This window comes from Copadichromis virginalis, linkage group LG3, assembly GCF_057382275.1.
Source record: "Copadichromis virginalis isolate Kocher_CV1m ecotype Utaka linkage group LG3, C_Virginalis_male_GT1.1, whole genome shotgun sequence".
Taxonomy (NCBI): domain Eukaryota; kingdom Metazoa; phylum Chordata; class Actinopteri; order Cichliformes; family Cichlidae; genus Copadichromis; species Copadichromis virginalis.
The window spans coordinates 53,559,132-53,584,295 of record NC_140620.1 but is presented as its reverse complement, the minus strand read 5'-3'; the positions used below and the strand labels follow the sequence as shown (position 1 = coordinate 53,584,295).

The 25,164-nt window shown below is 42.4% G+C and overlaps 1 protein-coding gene across 3 annotated transcripts in view; it reads right to left on the bottom strand.

Moving 5' to 3' along the window:
• The window catches only part of dock11 (dedicator of cytokinesis 11), a 78,919-nt gene extending 55,498 nt beyond the window's left edge, over nt 1–23,421 (bottom strand). For all 3 annotated transcript variants that reach the window (XM_085451695.1, XM_085451697.1, XM_085451696.1), the window contains exons 1-17: nt 23,116–23,421; nt 15,420–15,536; nt 14,362–14,451; nt 13,631–13,713; nt 13,139–13,205; nt 12,005–12,100; nt 10,986–11,120; nt 10,184–10,367; nt 9,206–9,285; nt 7,430–7,513; nt 7,109–7,249; nt 5,504–5,776; nt 2,564–2,686; nt 2,392–2,474; nt 1,284–1,406; nt 981–1,057; nt 60–244 (exon numbers count right to left, since the gene is read on the bottom strand). In XM_085451695.1, the coding sequence (XP_085307821.1) occupies nt 60–244; nt 981–1,057; nt 1,284–1,406; nt 2,392–2,474; nt 2,564–2,686; nt 5,504–5,776; nt 7,109–7,249; nt 7,430–7,513; nt 9,206–9,285; nt 10,184–10,367; nt 10,986–11,120; nt 12,005–12,100; nt 13,139–13,205; nt 13,631–13,713; nt 14,362–14,451; nt 15,420–15,536; nt 23,116–23,220 (2,046 nt within the window). In that variant the 5' untranslated portion in view covers nt 23,221–23,421. The remainder of the gene's footprint in view (nt 1–59; nt 245–980; nt 1,058–1,283; nt 1,407–2,391; nt 2,475–2,563; nt 2,687–5,503; nt 5,777–7,108; nt 7,250–7,429; nt 7,514–9,205; nt 9,286–10,183; nt 10,368–10,985; nt 11,121–12,004; nt 12,101–13,138; nt 13,206–13,630; nt 13,714–14,361; nt 14,452–15,419; nt 15,537–23,115) is intronic.
• Between the last annotated feature and the right edge of the window lie 1,743 nt (nt 23,422–25,164).

Sequence of the window (25,164 nt, the reverse complement as noted above, 5' to 3'; positions counted from 1 at the left end):
ATATTTAAAATGTACCAGCACCATCACCCATCACATCTTTTTCATCCTAACTCACGCACCTTAGTGAAGGTCTTCTGGTTGTCATATTTGAGCTGCAGGGGGTAGACATACAGCTGGTTCTTGTAAGTGGTGAAGGGGTAGTTGTACTTGGCTTCCTCGGGGAGGAATTCCTCGATCTCCACCGACACCCGCTCACAGCCGTCCTCGAAGGGCTTGACGGGAATGTAAGAGGACGTCACCGTGTCTGGGGCACAGAGCACACGTCGAGTCAGAGGACCAAACCTCCACTGCTGTGTCCCTGCCTCTCGTGTCATGTCAGTTAACGTCATTTCTGAGCTACAAAACAAACCCTTCACTGTGCAAACCCAGACATGAAACCTGACGCTGCCTACACGCCGTGTCACATGCTCTCTGTGGGAATCATTGCATCTGATAATACGGATGATCTAAAAATTTAACTTCTCAAAAGTTCTCAGATTTAACAAAATTTTAATTCAGGAATATTTGATTCTGTTGTTCTTCAAAGAACATGCTAACAAGGCTTTTACAAGGCAGCATCCAGCATGCTAATAGCCCAGTCTGATCGCTCTTAGTGGAAATCTGAAGGAACAGAGTGTCTGCTCCAACCTGTGCTTGTGCGATTTTTGCTTTAGCGTCCCACCCTGCGGCTGTTTCAGCAGATCTACGGAGACCGACGTACACACTGGCTTAATAGTTCAGGCTTTATGGATCAGAAAGTGGCTAAATAATCATTTATGTCTCTTATTGAACATCACTGGGATATACTAGGCTGATCAGAGGCAGTGACCACTGCCTATCTGCAGGCTACATTCATTCAGGAATGGAGATCATTTCCTCAACATCAGACCCAGATACTCGACAGACAGGTAGCTGCTTGCATCCCGCGCAGAGATGGCCAATGTAAAATCATTTAATGGAATTGTTGGGTTTTATGCAGTGAACACCACAAATCTGCTTACTTGAGAAATCAGGCGGGACACACTCGATGGTGACGTTCAGCTGTCCAGGGATGATCTGAAGTTTGCTTTTCTCTGGTCTGACAGGGAAAAGGAGATTCAGTACAAGATCAGTGTCCTTTTAAGGGTTAAGTGTGCTTTAGATGTGATGACCTCCTTAATGACAATCCTGGGTGAGTAGTACTTCCTCTTAGGCAATGGCATGTGAAATATAGACCTAAAGGCATAAGTGTACCCCTGGATGATGGTTTTGTGCCACAGTAACTAAGCGCTAGCTTAAATAGCAGAGGAGTGGTGTTGACTCACTTCCTGATGTCGGCCAGCAGCTTGATGAGGTCATCGGTCGAGATTTTGCTGCTGTCTTGGCGATAGAGAGGAGAAAACTTCCCATCCATATCCAGGCTGCCCTGAGCATCTTTGAACACCTGCCTGCAACCACAACACACATGGTTCATTACAGTTCTCGCCTCATATGTGCAACCAAATACCAACATTTCAGTATAAAGTATAAAGTATGAAGTATAAAGGAATGTTTTGCTTTCACTGTTTAAAAACACTTGTTTTCTTCATGTGTTCTATTAAAGAGTTACTTGCTCCTGTACACAGACTCCCCTGCTTCCCTGTGTTTCTATATTTTTGTTGCTGTTGTTCTTCTTCCAGATTATAGTTTAGAACAGTTGTATGAAAGGGGCTTTTTGTCTTTGTGTGATCTCTACTGGATATTTGGATATATGTCAGCGGGTTCTAACATTTTTGAATGACGCCTGAAGTCCCTTAATCATTTTTCACACCATTTAGAAAAAGGTGTGACTTCTGTGCTGGCCTGGAGTATTTTTATAGCTCACAGCATTACCAGTTACATGTGAAAGCCTCCACTAGGCCTGGAGGCTTGGGGTGTGGATGAGGGTGGAGATGGGGGTGGGGATGAGGGTGGAGATGGGGGTGGGGCGTGAGGCTTGTAAAATCTGTCACAGATTCTAATTTCACGTCAAGACCGGACAGTTCCTGGAAGTTTTCTGTGCTGCTTTTCATTAGCTGCACTTCCAACAGCAGCTAATAAAAAGCAGAACTGTCTGCTCTTCATTATGAATGTTGAATTCCATAACTGGGATAACGTAATATAATGTTTATCAATATAATCCAGATCAAACTAGATCAGCAAGCAAGTAAATGTTCTTTTACACGAACTTTATTTAACCTCAAAGTTGAGAAATTCCTAAACTTTTGGGGTCCAAAAAGTAAATATTATCTTATTTTCTCCCTCTATGACAAATAGATGAGGCTTTACACCTAATTGTATGATGTTATTATGCTCATGCCTTTGCACATGTTCACATGAGATCACTCCGAGTTGAATCAAAACAGATTATTTACAAGATTATGAGGTTTGACTCATGAATTATTTCTGTCTTACTTGGCAGCCCAAGCAAACGGCATCCTGTACTGGCCCAAGCGTTGGCACGTCTGCTTGGCAGCTTTGAGCACCTTCTGAGCAGTCTGAGGAGACACAGGAAAGACATCATCAAGTCAACACCGGAGCGGTTTCCACCGTCTCCTCCACGAGGTCAAAATCAATGGCAGCGTACCTTAGTGATGTCAGAGGTTTTCATGTATGGCTCAGCGCAGTGGGTGATGCCATTCTGTAACACCTTCTCCACACGGGCCACCAGGAAGATATCTGCATGGGGGTTAGTCACTGAAAAGATACCCTGCAAAAGAGAGGGAGAAATGAAGCAATCAAGACATGTGGTTGGGATTTGATTTGGCAGCTTTCGAGGGTCTTTTCTTAGAACGCTCTTCCGAGAAATCTGCTACTGTGAATGGAGAGGAGAGATGCCGAGTTCTATGGAGAGAAACTCTGACTACAGACGTGGCCAAAGTTTCAAATGATACGCCAACCTATCAGACTGCTCAACACGTTCTCACTCCCAAAGTCTGTTCACGGCTCTGTATGATCTCAGTGAAAACAGATATCCCTAACATGGTCATGCCAGGAACACAGTTGTGGGCACAGAAGCTTGAACGGTTGCTGACTTCCTGTTTGGAAGGGTCATCCAATCAAGTGGTGTGTGTGAGAGAGGTAAAAGGAATTTAAAGGTGTGGAATAAAGCGCTGTATGAATGTGTGATAGTGTAAAAGTCACTCTTAAATTCATCACCTGCTTCTGTGTGAGATCGATTCAGGGGAAATGGTTGATGCTAAAGCTGTACAGGAAAACCACATGGTGCTCACACGTCTATTTAAGGGCCAATGAGATGCGTCTGCATTTAAGCTTCCAAGTTCAAGTAAAGCAAACAAAGGCGACAGTAACTACAATCAGACTAAGCTATGCTGCTCGCACTGGTATGACTAATAAAAACTTCAATAGAAATTTCTGGAAATAGAAAAATCATAAGTGACAAAACTGAATGACAGTACCAAGGAAGCAGCTGATTCAGATGCAGACATAACAATCTGGACATTACTAACACTTATCTTTAAGGAGGCTAGCATGCTGCCAGTCACAGACACACACACAGAGCAGGGTTACTCTCCAGGCCATAAGCCTATCCATCCTCTGTCCTCATTCACAGCCCTTAAAACCACACACAGCTGCTTTTGCTTTCAGTTTTTGACGTTATTTGCTCCTCACCGCTCATCGTCGACCAGTTCTTACAGTGTGGTTAAAAAAAAGCTTGTAAATGCTCCATTTGGGCATTAAACTTTCCTCATAGTTCATAAACAGTGTCACATCCTTTTTGTGCAAAGATAAACCATCTCACTGCTGAAAATGCTGAAACTCAAATGGGTAAGATTTGTGACTTGCGTAATAAAGAGGGTCCAGAGGTTGTGGCGTCCTCCTGAGAGCTACTGCAGAGATGAGAGGTGAAGCCTGTGTCCTTGGAACACACCCAATGCACCTAAATTAAACTGCGGTCTGCAGACCTATAATAGCACACTAATCACAGAGGCAGGAGCCGCTCTGTTTGTATGCATATATTTGTGTGTACATGTGTGTTCTGCTGGTGCTGCACAGATGTTTCTGGCAGAGAAGTCCAAAAATGAAACTTTTTCATGCCTGTAGCTGCTGCTGGTTTGCTGGCTGCAGAAATCCTGCGTTTGTCACTCTCTGCCCTGATTCATCCCCTCGTCTCTGAGCTTTTTCCTGCTTTTTGCTGCGCTGTTCATCAACTCGTTTCTCCCGTCATGGAAATGGAAAGTGAGCTTGTTTTATAACCGCTGCTGGTTTATACCAGGCACCGGCCTTGTTTAGTGACTTCATCGCTGCAACGGGCCAAGCGGCAAGAGGTAAAGAACAGGCCGTGTGTGCGCCGAACTCACAGCACCTGCAAATGTTTGCAGAAGGGCCTGAGCCAAGAGTAACGCTCACACATGCACATTATTTCTCCCCAAATAAACTCTAGACTTAAAATACTGCAAAACAAAGTGACAGGACATAAAGCTTACATCCCGAGGCCTGAGCTCACATCAGGAAGCAAAGTGATTCTGAAATCACTTGCAAATGTTCGCCGAATGAGCCGAACGGGATCCTTTCACAGTTCTTTAGGTCTGGTTGGGGACCAAAGGCTGGCTTGTGACACACTCAGCATGACAGTGGAGAAATGAATGAAAAAACAAAAAAGATCATGCACTGGCCAAAACAGCTAACTCACTGCACACACAGTGTCAGCAGTCCTGACTGAGGCCAGGACTGTGCTGGGCCAGCTGCAACCAATATGGCAAAGCTGAACCTATGTGACAGAACCAGATGAGAGCTCAACAGTGTGTAGACATTTTAAAGACTAAGCATGACAGAGGGCCGCCTCCAACCATCAACTTGGCTTAGAAAAGTGCAGAAAGTGATAAAAACAATGCAAGACAAATGATTTCTATAAATTCTAGCTCATAAAACCATCATTTTCTTGCGTTTGAGTCAGTCTCTCATTACTTTTTAGTTTCTGCATGCTTCTACCTGCTCTGTCGAAGGAGAGAGTTACTCAAAGACACGTTTTCCCTCTTCTCGTAAGAACGATCGACTCTTCGTGTTTCAACATGTTAGTTTTTTAGGGTTTTTTCAGCTTTCAGGGTTTTTTCATATATTTCCTGTTATGGATTTCACATAATGACATCGCCATCTTTATAAATAAGGACAGCAGCTTAAGTTCAGATTGTTTTACTCTTCGATCTGTGTGATGTCCTACGGTCATTAGGGAAGCCCCACCCAAATAAATTAACACTCCTTTTCAGTGTATTCTATATATAAGCTAACTGACCATAGGTCACGTAAAACCAGAAGCAGAGTTCAGTCTCAGTTTCACATCAACTAAACCTGTAACGCAGCAGGATGACAAACATGCTGGATCTCTTTTTAATAATCCAGCTCCAGCACCAAAGTTTTGCAAAGAGCACAAAATATTTTGTTTTCCACACAGCAAGATCTGTATGACCCAGTGTGACTCAGCTTTCACACCCAGGTCTGACTGTGTGACTCAGCTGCAGTCACTTTCTCTATCAGACACCTGTCGACATGCTATTATAGTTCCTACCTGAGTGGGGAAGCGCAGCAGAGCCTCTGACACCCTCTGAAGCAGCGGCAGGCCGTTTCCTTTCCCTGAGTCTCCGTTCACGAGGACTCCTCCCTGTCCCCCGTCCTTCACTCCACCACCACCGTCCGAGTCAGATGAAGGAGATGCTTGAGCGGAGGTGTCGGTGAGCATCTCCCTGACAGATGGTGGATTGAGCTCAACGTGGAAGTCGGCCGAGATTTTGCAGCTCTTGGAGACATCGAAGAGAGCGAGGCTGATGAAGAACGGTTCCACCTGCGAGTCAGCAGAGGGACGGTTACAGGCTGCAGTCCAGCACGTACCTTTATTACTTTACAACATTTCACTTTAGGACAAAATCTCAGAAATCAGGTCATATGACTCTTTAGTTTTAGCATGAATTAAGCAATAATGCACACTCTTCCCACCAGTAATGCAGCCTGCTAACATCAGCTAGCAACCTTTTGCCCAAATATGGTCACTTCTGGGTCCAACCAACATGCAAAGTTTTACTAAATACAACATGAGAGTCGTATGTGTGAGCTCAAGAATATATTTATAATTATTATAATAGGATTCAATGGACAGGTTTAATCTGTTTAATCTGAAATAATCAAAATTCTAGATTCAGACAAAATATTTATGGATAAATGTCTAAAAATATTTGTATTCTCTCAGTGTGTCATCCTCAAGCACAAGCAAAAAGTTTTCTATTTTGGAAACCTGCAATTCCTGCACGATGGACAAAATCGCTCCATCCAGTGAACTTTAAAGCTGTCTGAGACCGCCGAGGGAAAGAAGGGATGGAAGAAGAGGAGGGAACGAGAGCGTGTGCTGCTTCCAAACCACAAATGAGTCAGATGATTTCTCCTGCCAGCCTTTCTAATGCATCAGCAAGCAGGAAAAGGAGGAGGGGGAGAAGTTGGTCTAGCTCTGTGTTTTATATCTAAAGCGATCTAAAGCCCTGACAAAGGCCGAGCTCACATATGCTCAAAAATGCTACCTCACGCTACTGAAAGCTCCTCATCCGGCACACATTAAACATTTCTGCATGACCCTCCATGCCTCAGGCTTAAATAAAGAAAGATTTGTTTTAGTGCTAATGCAACAATATCGAGTTGCGTTATCCTAGTTTGGCTACTTCCGTTGCTTCCAGCCAGACTGACATGAATTATGAAGGTGTATTATGTGGGGCAGCACTACAGAGGGAGAGGCTGGCGGAAAATCTGCAGTGTGAAGAGGAAAGCTATGTACTGCAGTTAAGAAATGTATCCTCAGGTTCAGGATGTAATTCACTGTCAAAGCCATAGATTTCAACCTGGCGACATACCTTTAGAAGGAGTAATGATGTACTCTGTTGAACATAAGTCTTAATCTATAACGAGCCATTATGCTACCTCACAGTCTCAGCACGAAGAGATAATACCTGGTTTCAACTCTCTTCAGCTCTTGATGCTTTAAAGAGCAGGTAGATGGAGCGACTGTGCTCAAAGCCATCCTATTTAAAACTGCGGCCATGATTCATCTTTTTTTACCTGTTTAATGTAACAGTAGCACAAGTAGCAAACCACAGAACAGCTGTGTTGTGGAACAAAGGTGATGACATACATTGGTAAGGACACCGTCGCCCTTCTCATTCACGCAGCCCTGCAGACTGAAGGTGAGGTCGTGGCAGCTGACCACTATACGTCGACCAAAACGCTCCTCGAAGGGCTTCACGTCTGGCTCGATCCCAGAGAAGTCCAGCCTCTGGATATCAGGGAGGAGGAGAGTGAGAAAGCAGGAGAGGGGAGAGAGTGATCCCGCGGAGAGGAGGGAGGATGAGCGTGAGGAGTTGGAAGGGGGAGGAGAGATCAAACAGGGTGAATCAATAGTGAAATAAATAAATCATAGGAAAGCTAAGCATTTTAAAGGAATAACCTTTTGTACCTGTGTCTCAGGATCCAGAGAGGAGAGCTTCAGCCTGCCTTCGTTCCTGTTCATCTTACTGAGCTGGTCTGTCTCCCTGGTGTACTGCAGACAGACAGCAGCGATGTAAGCGAGCTAAAAATCCATCAGGTGTTTCTTTCTTCTCTTTTTTTAACTGCAGAATTTTTTCCCCCATGAATTTATTTATCTATACAAACAAATGGTGTAAATTTGAAAACCTACATCGCCTCGTTCTCGAGGTATCGAGTTCACAAAGTTGCGCTGGAGTGATGACAACAATACCCCAATCACCCTTTCAGGCTGAGGGATAAACCACACAACAAAACAACATGAAGAAACTGTTTCCACAACAAACAGCATTCCCATCTGTTTCTGTTCGATCCACATCCCCGCCAAAACTCTAAATTAAAATATTCAATGCCTTCATGGGCCCTGGCCTCCTCAGGACTCCCCGAGTTAGAGTTATCATAACGAACTGCTTAACACTTGAAGCAGACATAAACAGGAAGTTATCAACTGATGATATGTTTTAGAGATAAAAGACAAAGTCTGGCTTTTTTTTTTTACATAAATATCCAAAATATGTATATTACTCTCACATTTTAAGAAAAAAATCTGTAACTATCTCTGATACCTTTTGTGAACTCTTCTAACACATTAAACAGTAGCACTTCAGCCGCTGCGTTCCTTCTCTTTTATTTGCACACTTTATTGCAACAGATTTTTATAGCTTATTTGCATGGACTTCATTTATGAATGAGGCAGGAACCGCAGGTAGAAGAGCAGCCCTTACTGTAATGGTCTGGTACAGTGTACTCAGTGAGCTGCTTGTAAACTTACACAAACAGAAAAAGACAGGAAGGTTGATATGTAGTCAAGGGACAAAAGGGGGAAAACAAAGGGCGTCCAATGGAGCACAATCAAAGCCTCAGGTTTAGGTAAGAGCCCTCAGAGTCCATTTCTCTCCCCTCTCTTCCTCGTGTTCGCGCCTCTGTTCTCACTGTCTGCTCAGCCTGCAGACAAACTCGACCTTGTTTTTACGTGCACAGAGAAAAGCTTTGCTGCAGTGGCCCAAAGCAAACAGAGTGGAACAGCAGCAACAGAGGGCTTTGTTGCTGCTGTGTAGTTTGGGGTTTATAGACACATCAGAGCGGCTCTGTCTGAGCACCACAAATAAAAGAGATGCTGAACTTGTTCTGCTTCCGATTCATTTTTTAGATAATGTCTCATTAAAATCATCTCATATGCTTTCTTATTATGTCATTTACTAAAGCGCCACAGTGTGATTTAACAAACCACTGATCTGTATTCAGGATTATGCATCTGTAGCTGTAGCCCACAGGTGGCTGTGAGTCAGACTGTTCTCCTTTGATTTTTGCAGATATCTGCAGCATCACAAAGAACACATGCAAAAACGAGATGTACATTTAGTTGAATTTAATGCCTTAAAGTTTGCACACTTCTTTTTTTGTTGTTGTTTTATGTTATGCTAAAGGTTGATAGGGTGACAAACCCCCTTTAGTTTCTAATGGAGGACTTCACCCTTATATTTTAACACATGCACGGCTGTTTGCAGAGAGCAGCTCTGTGTAGAATTTGCTGATGGTTACTGAAAAGACCCGTCTGGGTCTGTGTTCATAAATTAGCGCGGTGTTAATAGCCACAGAACTTTCCACTCCCTTCAGCACATTTCTGCAGCTTCACACTAATTTGACCCACTTGGTAAGTCTGGCCCAACTAACGCAGCTTCATTAATCATCTATCATTCCTTCATACCTTGATGAGTTCAGTGTGCAAGCTCCTCCCCGAGTTCTCCAGCATGCTCTCGCCTTTACCTTGGCTGGCCGTGTCATCATCTGAGAGGAAAAGGACAATAACCAGACATCAGTACATGTAATCCACATGAATGCCTGTTCACCAAGAACCATGCACACTACAAGTCCCTATAAAGCTTCCCTCCCTTAATGCTAATACTTCTTTTGTTCTCCTCTTATCTAGTTTCCTCAGTTTTCTTTCTTTCCACACCATTCAGTAATATCAGAATCAGAATACTTTATTAATCCCTAAGGAAATTATATTATGCCAAGTTTTTGGCTAATAGCTCTTTTGATATCATCTTGGTTCAAAACTAGTATTTTATGCCTGTCATCGTGTTATCTTTGGCACTTCTCGTAGATTTAACAAAACAAATGGGAATACATTTGTTGTTTTTGCAACAAAGTGCCTAAAGATACAATTTTAAAATGTTTATTTCCCTCTGTCTGCTCTATGTAGACACATTTACTTATCCTAAGTGTCTTTTTTATGGTTGATCGATTCACACGTCCGTGTAAATGACTTAACAAAAAAAATACTCCTCTGACAATGTTCAGGATTGAGTCCAAGAAAGACTTTGAAGGACCTTCAGAAAGTCTTGAGAACCATTATTCAAGTCCACTTGAATAGAAGTGAGCGGTGGCTCAAGGTTGTTGCACTGTCCTGTATACACAAACTCCATTGTTCCTCAGTTAGCTGATATACTAGCATGTTATTGTCTCAGGGGCTACAGGTGAAGGAGTCCGCCTGCTAATTGCATATGTGTGACTGTAACGTGGAAACCAATGGAAAAAAACATGATAGGCCCGTGGTTAGAATCAGTGTTTAAAGTAAACTGACTATGAAACTATAGAAACCTTTAAATAAGACTATAAGTACTATGTTGACTGAAAGATAATGTGGACATGTAACTGCTCAAAGTTTGGTAGAACAGCTCACCAAGGACACAGTCCAGCGACTCAGCACCGTTCCTCCTGTCCTGGCCAGCCTCTGTGCTGCTCTGCAGAGCCTGTTTCAGTGTGGCCACCCATTCCTCCATCTCTGCCTCACTGTCTGCAGCCAGGAAGTGGCTATAGCGGTCTTGCATCTTAAGCTCAAAGCCATTCCGCCGCATCTTGGGACTCTGAGGAAGAAACATCATATTTGACTGATTTTTGACTAACAGGTGGAAACTGATGAGAATTACAGGATCTTTGGTACAACTAAATAAGCCGTTAAAAGCACAGCGTAGGGAATCAAATGTAATCAGAAGAATCTCAACTTAAATTCAGAAACAAACTGAGAGTCAATGCTATTCGGCCATGACCAAACAAAACCTGATTTCCATGCTAAACTCAAATCCGTGAGCCAGAATGAACTCCCTCACTCCCTCCATTCATATTCTGAGCGTGCTCATTAAACTGAAAGCTGTCAGCTCTGCCTGAGGAGCAATCAAGGTACTAGGCTGTGCCATGAGCCAGCAACAGCTCTTCATAATCTGCTAGAAGCTGACGTTTCTGCCCAAGTCACTGGAATGCAGCAGATCTGCCCAATTAAAGCAGCCAAAAGCCCCCAAGGGAAAGTAAGACACAGAAACACGCTGAATTTCACGAGGGTGGGAGCTCGTGCCAAGTTCTGAAACCTTGCAGAGAGCGCACGAGGGAAATAAACACAGTGAGTTTAATTAAGCACAGCAACATGGTCACAACAGAGAAAACAGCTTTATCCACTGCTGCTGGGTTCTTAATTGTACTGAGTCTACCTGGATGACATCTATACAGGAGTCCAGGTAGATGGATCCTTTGGTTTCCTTGCAGTTTTTCTCATCCTTATAAGAGTTGAGGATGTAGGAGCCATCGGGGAGCTGAGACAAGTAGAAGTACCTCCTCTTGAACACCTGCAATCCAGAGCACATCTCATATGACTCATCTGACAACTCATGACAGCAAAAATATGACACTATGACATGTGACTTCAAGCTCATGTGCTGCCTTCCTAATGTAGTTAAAATTCCAGAATGAAGGGCAAATACACTGGATACTGCAAGTTATACAGCTGTGTCTTTCAGCAACAGCCTTTTGTTGTTACTGTCCCAACTTTGGAGATGAGTTGCTGTTATCAAATTCCAAATGAGCAAATATTATTCTTAAAATGGTACAGTTTATCAGTTCCAACAGTTTATATACTTTCACTATCTGAGACCATATCCTCATTTAGGTTAGACAGCATTTCTAGTAGATAATGGCAGACAGCTTGTACACAAATTAAGGATGCGGTTTGGGGAAAGCCTCAGAGTATTTCTCATGTATTAATGAGAAGTGAATGAATTGAAAAAGAGAGGGAGGGGCACGAAAAAGAGAACAAACAGGGGTTGTATGTAGAGAGAGAACTGGAAGGGGCATGCATTGAAGCGTGGTCCCAGTCCTTAAATTCATATAAATTATCTCCAACTCTGCGATCCTGGACATTCAAAACATTCTCAGTTCAATTCAGTTTAACTTTATCCATATAGCACTGGTTCACAGTAGCAGCAATTTCACTGGGAAAGTAAAATGATGTGGGCTGATTATTCAGGACTGTGAAAGTGAGGGTTTATGCTGGGTGGGACGGTGTTACAGGATAAAGTCACGTACATCGATGCAGCTTTAACGGTGTATCATTTTTCCAGCATTACAAATTGCAGCTGCAGCTACGCTCCTATTCTGACCTCTACATGTTTGTGTTGTTTCACTTGTTGCTGTTATGCTGTGATAACAGACAGGAGGTCTGGTGCTGACTCACCCTCATGGAGACAGACAGGCTGCTATTGATGTTGGCTTTCTGAAGCCAGCCCTGCTTCAAGATGCCTCCCCTCTGGGAGCACAGCGATGCCGAGTCCTGACACACAAACACAAACACTTGGCAATCAGCAAAGACGGATTTCATTACTGCGGTCAACTCACGTTAATATCGTTGTTTGTAGTATTTTCTGCCATGAAGAAACAATTATTTTTTCCTGTGGTTGTGAGAACTGTTTGTTAATTAGAGCAGAGCTGTATTAACTTTGTCAGTGAGAAAGCATGAACATAAATCAGTGTATGGGGAGAATTTCTTTGGGATCCCATGAAGCAGTTCATCATAATTCAGGCTTTGTCCTGTCAGTGTAACATCTCCATCTCAACCAGTAAATATCATGGGACTGTTCATCACCACCACAGAAAACAAATCTGTTAATGATCACGCTCATACACACAAACGCACACACACATAATGGTAATGCATCGGGCCACTCGAAGGAATACAACATGCAGAAATCATAACACAGAGCAAGAAGGGTTCTTGTACCTTCTCTGACACACAGCTCTCGTTGTCCTCCTGACAGCTGCGACTCAAGTCTATACCTGCTATTATCATCTACTGACTGAGTGCTATTAACCCATAAACTGGCAGGTCTGTAAAAAGGTGCTACTATTCTTATCATCTTATCAAAACATGGATGCACAAAGATGCAGAGATAAAATAACAGAAGCCTGAGCTGCCCTCCCTGTGCAGCCAGCAGAGCAGCAGCATTTACTTGCCTTCAGTTAAATTTCCTCTGTCTAAGTTTATCTGCATCCGGCCTGAGGGTAGCAGGGGGAGGAGGGTTGATGAGAGCTATTTATAGAAACTATAAGGGTTCTGGTTTCACTGGCCTGCAGTCAGTCTAAGAAGGGGTCGAACGACAAGCCGGAACATGCAAGACACGGGTAATACCTGCTTCGCTGAGCAGAAGGCTTTGAAATTCTAAGCAAGATTTATAGAAGAGCACTAAAAGCTGTGCACATGCACGCGACACAATGTGTTCATAAAGGGCCCAGTGAGTCAATAGCCTATCATTCCTCCTCCCTGTAGGGAACGACGTCTGTGATCTAACCACGCTCAGGCCGCTCTACTCACCTCGTCTTTGGCGTCTTCATCGATTTCAAACACATGAGCTGGCAGTTTGTCCGTCTTCAGGCCTTTGCTTTAAAAACACAAAACAGAGGGTGAATGGATGAAGCTGGCCTTCTCCCCCTCTGCTGACAGCTACGTCACATATCTGGGTTCTTTATGTCTTTCTTGTTTGTAACGCTAGATCAGATTACAGCCTCCTTCATGTATTTTTTATGTTCAAAAATACTTCTCAAAATTCATGGTTGCAGTGATAAAGTCATTTCCTCAGTAAGATTTATCACCATGGAAATAAATTCTTTACATCTGGACTGCACCTGCTGTGTGGAGGAACATCTGGCTGAACATCAGAGCTGCACTAACACATTGATCCAGCTGAGGAAATCCGCTGCATGTTACACATCTGGCTGTTTTACCTTATTTTAGCCTGTATGTTTTCCCATATATCCAAACTACATTTTCAGTTTATTCCACTCATTTCTGTCTCATGTTCCTTACCTCGGCAACATGCGGAAGTCTCCAGAATAAGCCTCGTATTTGTAGTTGATTACGTGCCAGTCAGTGTTGTACATCTTAATGCACTGCAGAACACAGAGAGCTGGATTAGCAGTGGATACGTTCAAATGGAAAAAGCGAGCCATACCAGCAAGCAGACCTTTTTTTAATGACTGTAAATCACGGAGGAGGATTTTGGGGTGACGAATCAACTTCGATCATTTTTCATGAACTCAAAATACAAGTCTGCAAAGCATCAGACACTTTTAAGTGGACTTTTTGTGTTTTTAATTCAGCATAGAACTGCAAGCAAAAAGTCTCCTGCAAGTCATCTGAATGGATCTTTGTTCAATAAATGCTGAGCAAGCCCAGGGTCTGTTTTAACTGCCCCTATGACAGTTGTTTCCGTGCTACATCGCAGTCATGACGGCTGGCAGATGAACACAGATTTAAAGCCTGGTAGAGCAGCAGTGTATGACTGCATCGTGCCAGAGAAGTCTGTTTTTCATTGCTAATACAATATTTCATCAGCGTAGCTCGTGTTTACGACTGGACGGTGAGTACTCCCGTTTCTTTATGAGCTCCCAAGGAACACGTCAGGGTCAGTATCATGCAGGCTGGTGTGAAATCATCAAGACACAGCCTGTTTTGTTGATCATTTTTACTCGTATTCTTTACTGAGCAGACTGTATTTAATGACTATATGATAATATAATGCAAAATAACTGTGGTACCTCTTTGGCAAACAGACTCCTAGCCTCCCGCTCGGCATTCTGGGGCACAGAGGGAACAACGGTCCTCCTCTGCCGGGAGATCTGAGACTCCTGTACGCATGCAAACACAAAATGAGCCACATGTGGATTCACATGCATGGTGCATGATGGAGATATTTCTCATAACATCAAACACGGGAAAAGAGAATGAGAGAAAACAGAAGACAAATATACAAAGAAACAAATTCTCTCAGTACGAAGGAGAAGAGTCGACACAAACAGATGCACCACTAGAACAAAACCACATGTGTCTGAAGCAACAGCAATAAATACCTGACTGGACCGTATGTGAGAGCTGGACTCAGCCGTGAATAACTGGGCCTAGTGTTTTGAGGATGTTCAGTGATTAATGATGGGAAAACGTCCTTTGGAAAGTAATAGTTCACAGCTCTTTGACTCGGACAGACTGAAAAAGCAGCTGATTTTGGCTGTTTACTGTGGAAATTTCAGCGCAGGTGCTTTGAGCGTAACATATTTGTAAAAGATCCATAAATCACAGGCCGTAGACGGAGCCAAAGACAGAGGCAACATATGTGACAGGTTAAGCCCTGCACTAGTTTATATTGCGAATGAGCACTTCCTTTAACTTTAACCTTCTGGGAGAATACTAGTGTAACTCTTGAAATAACAGGAATGACTTGAGATTCAAAAAATTTACTTTAAAAAGTAACTATGTTCAAATCGTTACTTTTTAAAGTGTTACAATGGTAATTAATGTCATATAGTCCTTGGATTTTTGCTATTTTAACGGTGTAACGTGGTTTTGGGGCCCAAAACAGGGTTCAAGTTTAGCTAGCAATGGGCCACCTGTGATAATAAGAAATAAACTGATAAGGATACTAAACTAAGAGCATAATAACAACTAAGCACCTGACAATATTGTAGATCTAAAGCTTATATTCCATGTAGCACAATAAACAGAACTGTTGCAGATTACAGAAGAAATCTATACAAAATAACAGTTTACACCTGTTATAAAAAATAGCTGACACATGGTTATTCTGATGGCGTGGACTCACCGAGACATCATCCACAGGGCAGAGCAGCAGGTCTCTGTGGGGGTCACTGTGGATCTGAGCCTTTCTCTGAAACACCACAGCCTCATAGTCGAGCGGTTCAATGATCTTTGGCTGCTCCTGAAGGGGGAGGAAGGAAAGGACACCAACACATGTCATTTCAAATAAACTTTTTTTCTTTTTCTTTTCATTTTGATCTCATGCACCAATTATGTTTGTCTTTTCTGTGGTTCTGGTGGGCCCTGCACACCCCTGCTGTTTGAAAGCAGCTAATGAGTGTTCACCTCTGGAACTCCTCACCACCCATGCTTCAGCAGAGCCACAAGAGATTAAAGACACAACCGCAAAGTTCAGAGGGCTGTCACAGTGCAGGAAAACAGCTGCTGGGAGAAATGTGGGCTGATGGGGGGGAAATAAAGCAAAAGATGACAAAAACGGAAGGAACTGAAGATAAAGTCTCAGGTAAGGACTGAAAGGGTAGAAAAGGCAACAACTTCATCGATTCATGAAGTCTGATAAAGCTTGACAGAGACATAATGAAACTAAAAAAAAGCAAGTTCAACCAAATACCACAACAAACTATCACGACTTCCTGTTTTAAGTTTCATAGAGAAGTAGATGACAACAAATGGGCCTTTCCACGGTGTCTTAAAGAGGCATGCAGCCTCTGTTCACTGTAGCTTTCCACAACTGGGTCAGAATGTGATCTCACATATAAATCTAGCCCACTTGGAAGGATTGAAAATTAATTCCAACAAAGTTCCATTTTAAGCTCAAGTTAAGCAGAGAGAAAAGTGATGAAAAGCTTAGCCCGACAAGGCTCTGGCTCAGCGACACCACGCTGCTTGGAGGCAATCAGACTGTATGGATTTGATCAGCGTCTGTGCCCCATTAGTGAGCCGCTGCTACATAGTCTGATACACGCTTAGTGGGCAGACGCAGTGAGGAATCTAAGGAGCCGAGGTTGTAAAGAGCTGACTGAGCTTTGCAGCTGGAAGAGACTGACTGAGCGATTTTCCACCTTGTACTCTGTCATATTTCCATTCATGTAGCTGAGATTAGAGCTTTGTGCTTCTATTGCAACAGAAAGGCAGTAGTTTGGCTCCTGCTTGCCCCCCTCTCTCTTCACTTTAGGTTAAGCCTATCATTAGGATTGTTTACCTGTGCAATTATTCCGGCTGGATCCATGTTCTCACATAGGCCTTTTGGAAATATCCAGCTTTATGATCAAATATAGCATTCACCCCTTTGATTGCATGAAAAGAGCCTATATATATGTCTTCAGCAACATCTCATATATTGCTATACACTCCCTATTTAGGCTGTATTTTTACAGTGTGTGAAAAAGTAAAGTTGAAGCTCAAAACCAAAATGCCAGCTGTTTTTTTGTATCGTTTCCTCAAATTTCTTCCTGACATATTGGATATTTTGGGGCATATTACAATTTTCGAAAGTGCGCTGGATTTAGACAAGTGCAGGCTTCTTCAGTTTAGTTAAGTAAAAGGTGTGGGACCACTTTGCACTTTGTTTATTTTTTGTTTTTTTAAAGAAAAGTGAAAAGGCAAAAAATAAGAGCTCTGCTTGTTTGCTTGTTCAAAGAGCTGAGCTCAGAAAATCCATCCAAATGTGTTCACAGATTTGCAGACTAGCTCTAACTAGAACAGAGGGGAAAGTGGGAGACCCCGAGGTAAGACTTGTAATAGATGACTCCAGGCTCAAATGATAACTTTATTAACTTTATTTTTAAAGAAACTAAAGATGATGCTCCAGACAAACAACTAGCTACATCCACTTTGGACAGGCTCCTGTTATACATGAGCGCTACTGAGACTCTATCACTGCAGCCAGCGTCACAAATCATCTGATCCAGCTCTCCTAACACTTCCACGCTCTTACTTTAGAATCAGATCTTAAACTTTGAACGTTTGTTTCAAACTGCTGCTGAAAACACATTTTTACAGGTTTGCTTTACCTTAATCTTTTCCCCTTGTTTTGGGCCACAGTTTACACCTATTTATGAATGAATCTGTTACCCTACAGCTGATTGTGTGTCTGTATGCTGGAACATGTATTCTAATCTTTAACATTTGGCTTTTATTGATACCATGAAGCACTTTGTAATTCTGTGTTTTCAAATTTGCTGTACAAATAAAGTTGTACAGAAATAATTTCAGATGTGCTAACACAGTCAGTTTGAGTTTTAACATGGTAATTATTGCCATTTTGATCAATTTTATTTCATTTTAAACCAAAACAAATGCTTTTCGTTTTCTCCAAAACCCTAAATCTTCAAATCAGGGTGCATGTTTCAGGAGTGCATGTCGGCTTCTTGAATATGGTGGCATCTGTGCATGAGCCATAAATGAAGAGAAAGTTCTCCCTTTTGTAAGTAACCAGTAATTTAGCCTGTGAAAGAAGTGTGGTACATGTACATGTTCCTCCACAATTTTCCACCAGAGCCTGACTTTCTTGGCAGTCCACACAAACCCTGTGTCTCGCATTTTTTAAACCACTAATTTAAATAAAAACTTCCTGACCCTAATGGTACTTGTGCTATGTGGATTTAAGTATTTTCCTATTTATGCTGCTATGTAGCATCTGTGCTATCATTTTACATGCAGACCCGGCGGCAGCAAAACAACACCTACAAGTCTGGTAAAACCATTACATATGGCTGTGCACCGCCCCTGCACCCAACACAGCAGCTCTGCTTCCTGTCATGTGCAACAAGCCTGAACCGCAGCGCTACAAGTCAGAGGTGACAGGCTCGGCAGCACGCACTGCCTCCACTGCAACGGTGATCACGTTACAGACAGAAGGAGGGAGTAAGAGGAAGCAAGTTGTGAAGGAGCAAGTTCTGCTTTTACTGAAGAAGCTTTGCAGCCACAGGCGGTGTCACTGATTGAGAAACAGAGAGGCACAAAGAGAGCTGAAAACAATCAAAGGGATGTAGCGCAACACTTGGGTGTAGCTTGAAAGCAGTCGAGGCTCTTTAAACTGTTGCCACCTCCAATTAGGACACACACTCACTTCTCTCAGCTATCAGTGAGCTACATTCACTGAGTACAAAGCACAACTCCCAGCCCGCCTCCATAGGACTACAATGATGACGATGATGTTGGGCAGCATGCATTTCCAGATGTCTGTGTCCCATTATGGTTCTGCAGATGTAAGGCACTCGCGACTCCAACGTGACCGAGTGGATTTCATTACTTTTAAGAGGGGAGCTTACACAGTATATACACACACTGACATTAGAGTCACATACAGCATAAAGCAGCTCCACTGTCCCACAGCTGACCCCACTAAGTACTCCAATCTGTGTGTAAGTGAGACGCACAGGCATACGTCTGCTTAATCTTTCTCTTACTTCCTGTCTCTTTAAAAAAACAAACAAACAACGACTTGATCTTTAATCTTTACTTAATCTAGAAAAAAGCATATCTGTTCTTAGTTACACCTGTCTCTGTTCTCTGTTTTCTCCGTAATGTCATGGGTTACAGGATATCTATAGAATTTATTAATAAATGAATCAATTTATTTATAGATTTCTGTATCGATTGTCTACAGAATATCTGACAACAATCCATGGAAACAAGATGCACTCAGGCATCTTGTTTTATTTAGATACCCTGATTATGACAAAGCTATATTTAAAATACCAATATGACTCATATCACATGCCAGTACCAATTCTTTTGTTTTTTGTACAGTATTTCCCACACATAAAAACTTGCTAACGATTAAACTTGGAATTAGGAACAACTTTTAGGGATCTTTTCCTCCTTTTTTAGCCATCCACAATCGATTTATTTTGAAAGTTTAGTCACTGCCAATCAGCTAGGCCCGACTCTTCCCACTTTGTGTTTTCACTTATGACTGGTTCTCCAGTCTGACGGCTTTTGCGGCAGTGCTCGTTATCATTTAGCCACTTTCCCACAGAGTCTATCACCCTGCAGTCAAATGGAGGCTAATTGCCAGCTGGCAATAGAATTCCTTCTTTTGCTCCAGAGATCTGCTGGGAGCTGGCGTGCTGCTCTAACCTGCAGTCCTTGGAGAGCTAGCGGATATGCAGCAATGCTCCTATTGGGACTACCATCAGATGCACTCCAAGACCCTTAGAATGGGATCCATCTGAAGGATGATGCTCAGCTATTAATTTTCAATTTGACCAATCAAATATCTCTTTTTACGAGGGAGGAAAAAAAATTCCATTTATAAAATAGATTTTAAAAAAATCTCTTCTCTCTTCAACAGATTAAATGACCACTGACTTTGGAAAACGCTACCTTATTTGTAGAAACAATGACATGAGTCATCAACCCCCATATCTGCCAAAGGCGACATTCAGCCAATATATCGATGGCTTCCTGTGCCACTAGTCCAAAATCCAAAGATATTTCATTTTCACATTTAAAAAGCTGGATTCCAACATTGTTATAGCTACTTCCCACTTCCTTTATTTCCCCAGTGGGGCACTACAGCAGATGGATCCTTATATTGGACTTATTTTTTCATCCATTGCAACCAACACGTGGGACACACTACCTTCTGACCCCCTGAGGCTGGGTTTATGACTCCTCCTGGTCTCAAACCAGGGGACTTTTGCATGAAAGGCAAATGTGTGAACCACAGACACACCACAGATCCCAGCAACTCCCAGTGGCTGTTTTCTGAAATTATAAATCACTGTGTACTTGTTATCAGATTACCTGAGAACACACAGCAGGACTCACGTTTATCAAGTCAGATTAAATAACGCCAGAGACACCGGCACAACACAGAGCGGTAATCACACGGTTTCAATTTTAGGATTGGTACGTTATCATTGTCCAATTGGTTCAAAGCAATTTAATATAATAGAAAACAAAACACACACACAGATGTGGATTTGATAGCAGGACTTTCTAGGAACAGCAGGAAGCCCAATAACCACTAACACATCTCTAATGGGAATTTCCATGGAACACAGTTGGCTCAAGGCCAGACAAAACCCCACATGTTCTCCATTGTGTAGTTTCCTTTTAGTTTTTCTATGTTTTATGTCATATATAACACTGTGCAAAAATCTTTGGCTTCCAAGGATCCAGATTCTGTTGCATCTTTTAAACTGGTCTCGACCGATAGTTCTCTGAGCTTTCTGAAGATCCTTAAAGTCTTGATTTGGACCCTGGGTGCTTTTTGTTTGTTTGCTTCGTTAACCCAGATAACGCTGGCATATGAATCATTCAAGCATAAAACAGGTACCTAATCAGGGGATGTCTGCACAGACAGCTTAGCAAAGAGCCAATTTTAATGTTGGTAATTACAGCCTGTCGCAAAAACATAGAATTTGTTCCCATTTCTTTTGTTGAATCTATGAAAAATATCAAAGATAACACAAACATAAAACTGTAGTTTTTGTACGTCCATTCCAACAAAAGCCTATTAGCCAAAAACGTGGTATATTTCAACATAGTTTGCAGTATGTCCTTAAAAAAATGAAGGAAAGTGGACAAATGGAGGATAAGCGAAAAAGTATCAGGACTAAAAAGTTTTTTACACCAGACGACCAGTATCTGAAAGTCATGTCCTTAAGAAACAGGAAGTCCTATGTCCTGTTTAGGACCTGAGAGACACATCTGGGCCTTCAGTTGATTCATCCAGTGTTCGCTGAAACATCATCAGCAATGATCTCAATAGAAGAGGGACTGTCATGAAGCCACTCTTAGAGAAGGGAAATGGGGAGAAAAGGCTGGAGTACGTCAAATTACACAAGGCTCAAAATCAAACAAGCTGTGAAAACAGATCTTCTAAAGAGATGAGAAAAAGTCAGACGGCTTCAAGAGAAAAGTCCAATAGTGAGTTTTTACAGCCATGTGTAAAACTCAGCAGAGGCTCTTATGAGGGTTTGGGACTGCATTTCACTCACTGGTGTTTGGGATCTCGTCGAAATTGATGAATTTATGAAGGCAGAAAAGAACTATTAGATTTTAATCCACCATGCAATACCATCTCACAAAATAACTCTAGAAGTCATGGATGTACCAATACCCAGACCTCAACATGACTGATGCAGTGTTTCGACACTTCGACAGCGACCGATAACCACAGCAGAGCTCCGAATGTTCTTCAAGACGGTTGGAGAATTATTCCTACTTAAAGAATTTACTACTACTTTAGGAACAAACTGTTTTTGCCTTATGCACTCTAGAGAAGAGATCAAAACAACTTGCTTCAGATAGTGAGGGGCTTCCCCAAGGCCCAGCATAAATACTGATTACTTGAAATGAATTACAGAAATCTAATCTAGCAAGAATAAAAATATGGAGCTTGTAATGAGTATCATAGCCCAACTTTAAGTTTTATTCAACATTCTCCTTAGAAACTGATAAGATAGTTATTTTTTTCCTGTTGGGGCCCAGGAGTAGAGTCCTCTTCCTATAAGACCAACTCTCCTGAGACTAAGCTAAGAATGAATCCGCAGACACAGTCACAGAGGATGCATTGGTCACAGCATGCCCAAGGGAATCCCCATGTGAAATTAGCACAGGCCATGCACCCTCCACAAAACAGCATTTGTTCTCAGCTGCAGCCCAACCTTAAAACAGGAAACAGTAGACATACACACAGCCACACAACACTCTCACCTCTGTAAAAAGAAAAACAATCAGTGCCTTATCACAGGGTTTTTAAACTTGGAAACGCCTTACATCACACAACTCAAGATGAGCATCATGAGACTGATCTCAAGGGGAACAAGAGTTTATCTCTTATCCAAACTAACCTAGAACTAAAAGGAAAAAGATGCAAGAAGCCGCAGTCACACAAACACAAAGCGGATGAGTTGGCAGATGCATTTTGTTAAAAGAAAAAGAAAACAAGTCATTATTAGGCAAGTGTTAATGCTGCGCTGACATCACTGTGGTTTAACTTCAAGACAAATGTCACGCCTTCGATTTACTGTTATGAAAATCCTTCCCCTGACACACAAATGCTGCATCAGCAGGATACTAAACGCTGTTCATTTCAAGCCACTGCGCCTAATCCCAATGACAGCCACCAGCATCGACATTCATTCAAAGAACACCTTCTGCTTTGCACAACCATCGAGACAAATGTGATAAAAAGCAATTACGGAGACAGGCTTCTCTATGCACAATGTGAGGAATTTCCAGCAGAAACAGAGAGGCGAGCACTCACAGCCAGACACACACACACTGCTCCAAGGCAAGGACAGGGAAGCCATGCTGCTGCAGCTGTCCAACTGGCACTGCTCTTCATCCGCCAGCACACAAAAGGAGCCGCACAGAGCTGAGAAAGCGTGTGTGCTGGAGGACGCTGTCATTTTATTTATTTATTTCAAATAAAGGCCGTTTAGAAAAACCAAGCCACCACGTGGAGTGGATTTAAAGCACATACCTGCTCCCACAGTGACCCTGGTTTATAAGCCTTTGCACAGGTTGCAGCAGTGGCAGTTATGCAGACATACCAGGGCTTTACAGAAAGATGTAATAATGAGGACACGGACGGAGCGCGAAAACTCACAAAACAGACATAAAAGTCCAGGAAGAAGAGCAGCCACCTAGAAAGGAGGACTAGTCCGTATAGGCTTATCCTCCCCGAGGAGGGCAGAGTGGAGGGGGTCGGCTATGAGTTACATTATCCCTGGTGGCTAAAATGACCGGTTCACAGCCAGCCTTTAAAAAGCTCCGCTCACCACAAGGTCCACGGTGGTCCTCACAGCCTCCGACACGCTCTGTCTGACTTCCGCGGCCGTCCCGGGTTTGCTCAGCCTCTTTGTGAATTTTCGCACCTCAGACATTTCGCTCCCCTTTTAGATAAATAAAAATCCTCTTCCTCTTCTTCTTCGGATATGAGCATGCCGCGGTACCGGACGGAGCGGCGGGCAGCGCTGTTTCCTGACAGCCAGATGTGAGACGGTGCTGGAGGTGAACCAGCCAGCGGTTCACGTCGCGAGGCGGGGCCGTTGCTGCTGGTGGTGCTGCCACCGCTGCTGCTGATGATGTTGGAAGGAGACCAAAGAGGGGCTGACAGCGTGAGATGCTTCACTCGGACCCACTTCCGTTTCTCCCGCCCCGGCGGAGAGCAGATTCAAAGATCGTCAGTGTGAGATGATAACACGGTCCACATACAAGGACTGCAAACACAGGTCGCATTTGGAGAGTTTATTACATTTTTTTTAGCGTCACAGGTGGGCTTTTTAGGTATTACTTATTCTTGAAAAAAAAAAAGCCTGACATTTACATTACTAGGATAAGCGACAAAAAGAAGTAGAAGTCCATAAATAAAATATCACAAAAACGAAATTTAATAAGTGATGTACAGAAAGACACATTAACAATCAAGACTTCCAAAAACAAAAAACAAAACAAAATCAGTTTCAAAATATATGAGAAGCTTAAAGCTGTGTTTTGTTGTTTTAACTATTTATTGTGGAAATTAGAAATCGCAGTGATTTATTGGTCATTAAAACGTATTCTGAATTTTCAAATTGATAATTATTCGTCTCATAAGTCAGCTCTACCAGCTATCTGTGCAACAATTTTCTTTTGAATCTTATAGAGGAGTTTGTTTTTGTTAATGATGTTTATCAAGACACACAAAAAGAACAAAAAAAGCGGTGCTCAGAAAAGGAAGGAAGGAGAGAAGAGATCAGGATGACTTTAGACTTTAGTGGTGTTATCAAGGGCTGTACTGAGTGCAAAGCTGAACAGATGAAATTCTGAGAGATGATTATAGAAGACTGAAACATAACCATTTCCCCTTCATCCAAATATAAACACACACACACACAGAATGTGGTATAACGTGGGGGCAAGGGCCCAGAAAAATATCCTCCCCTGGCCCATCACAGAGTTGTTACGCCCATGGTTTGATGTCTGTATACGTTATGTTTCTGGTCACATCCATCCACTTAACAAGGGTACAGCGCCACAGCAAATTGTCTGTTTGTTTCTTTGTTTCTTTGAAAATTTGAACTTTGTGATGTTTAATCTTTAGTTTTTATTGTATATCCAACATACTGTCAGTGTGTCATCTATCTATCTATCTATCTATCTATCTATCTATCTATCTATCTATCTATCTATCTATCTATCTATCTATCTATCTATCTATCTATCTATCTATCTATCTATCTATCTATCTATCTATCTGTTGATCAAACCTTTTGTTTCAGAGGGGCAGCCAATGGGAAGAAATTTGGTTTAAATGGAGGAGGAAGGGAGTTAAGAAGGGGTTGTGACGAGGTCAGGAATAAAACAAACAAGGACTATTTTGAACTGTGCAAAACTGCTCTATAAGAGTTAAAGAATGCCGGGAATAAATTAAGTATGTGTCCCCTTTATATATATTTATTAGAGCGCATCTTGTGACATCTGAAGTATTAGTACGCAGGAATTTGGCTCATTTGATGTCTTGGATTATAAAACATTGTTCCGAAGATGTGAAACAGGTTGTTTATCAGTTACCGAATCTCATCCTTCAGGTGCGAGAGCTGGCTCCAGGTAAAGCTAATAGTACACTGCCACCCTGTGGACTATTCCACAAACTGCAGCAAACGAAGTGCCACCAGTAGTCTGCAGCGGTTCAGTTTTATGTTTGAATGTTCAGTTTAGCAGTGAGGGAGGCCGCTTGTTTCAGTTACAGTCTTCCTTTACTTTTTATTATAATATAAGGTAACTTTGTCAGGCATCGTTTAAGAGGTACAAAGCTATTTATGAGAGCAGCTGACTCACACTCATGT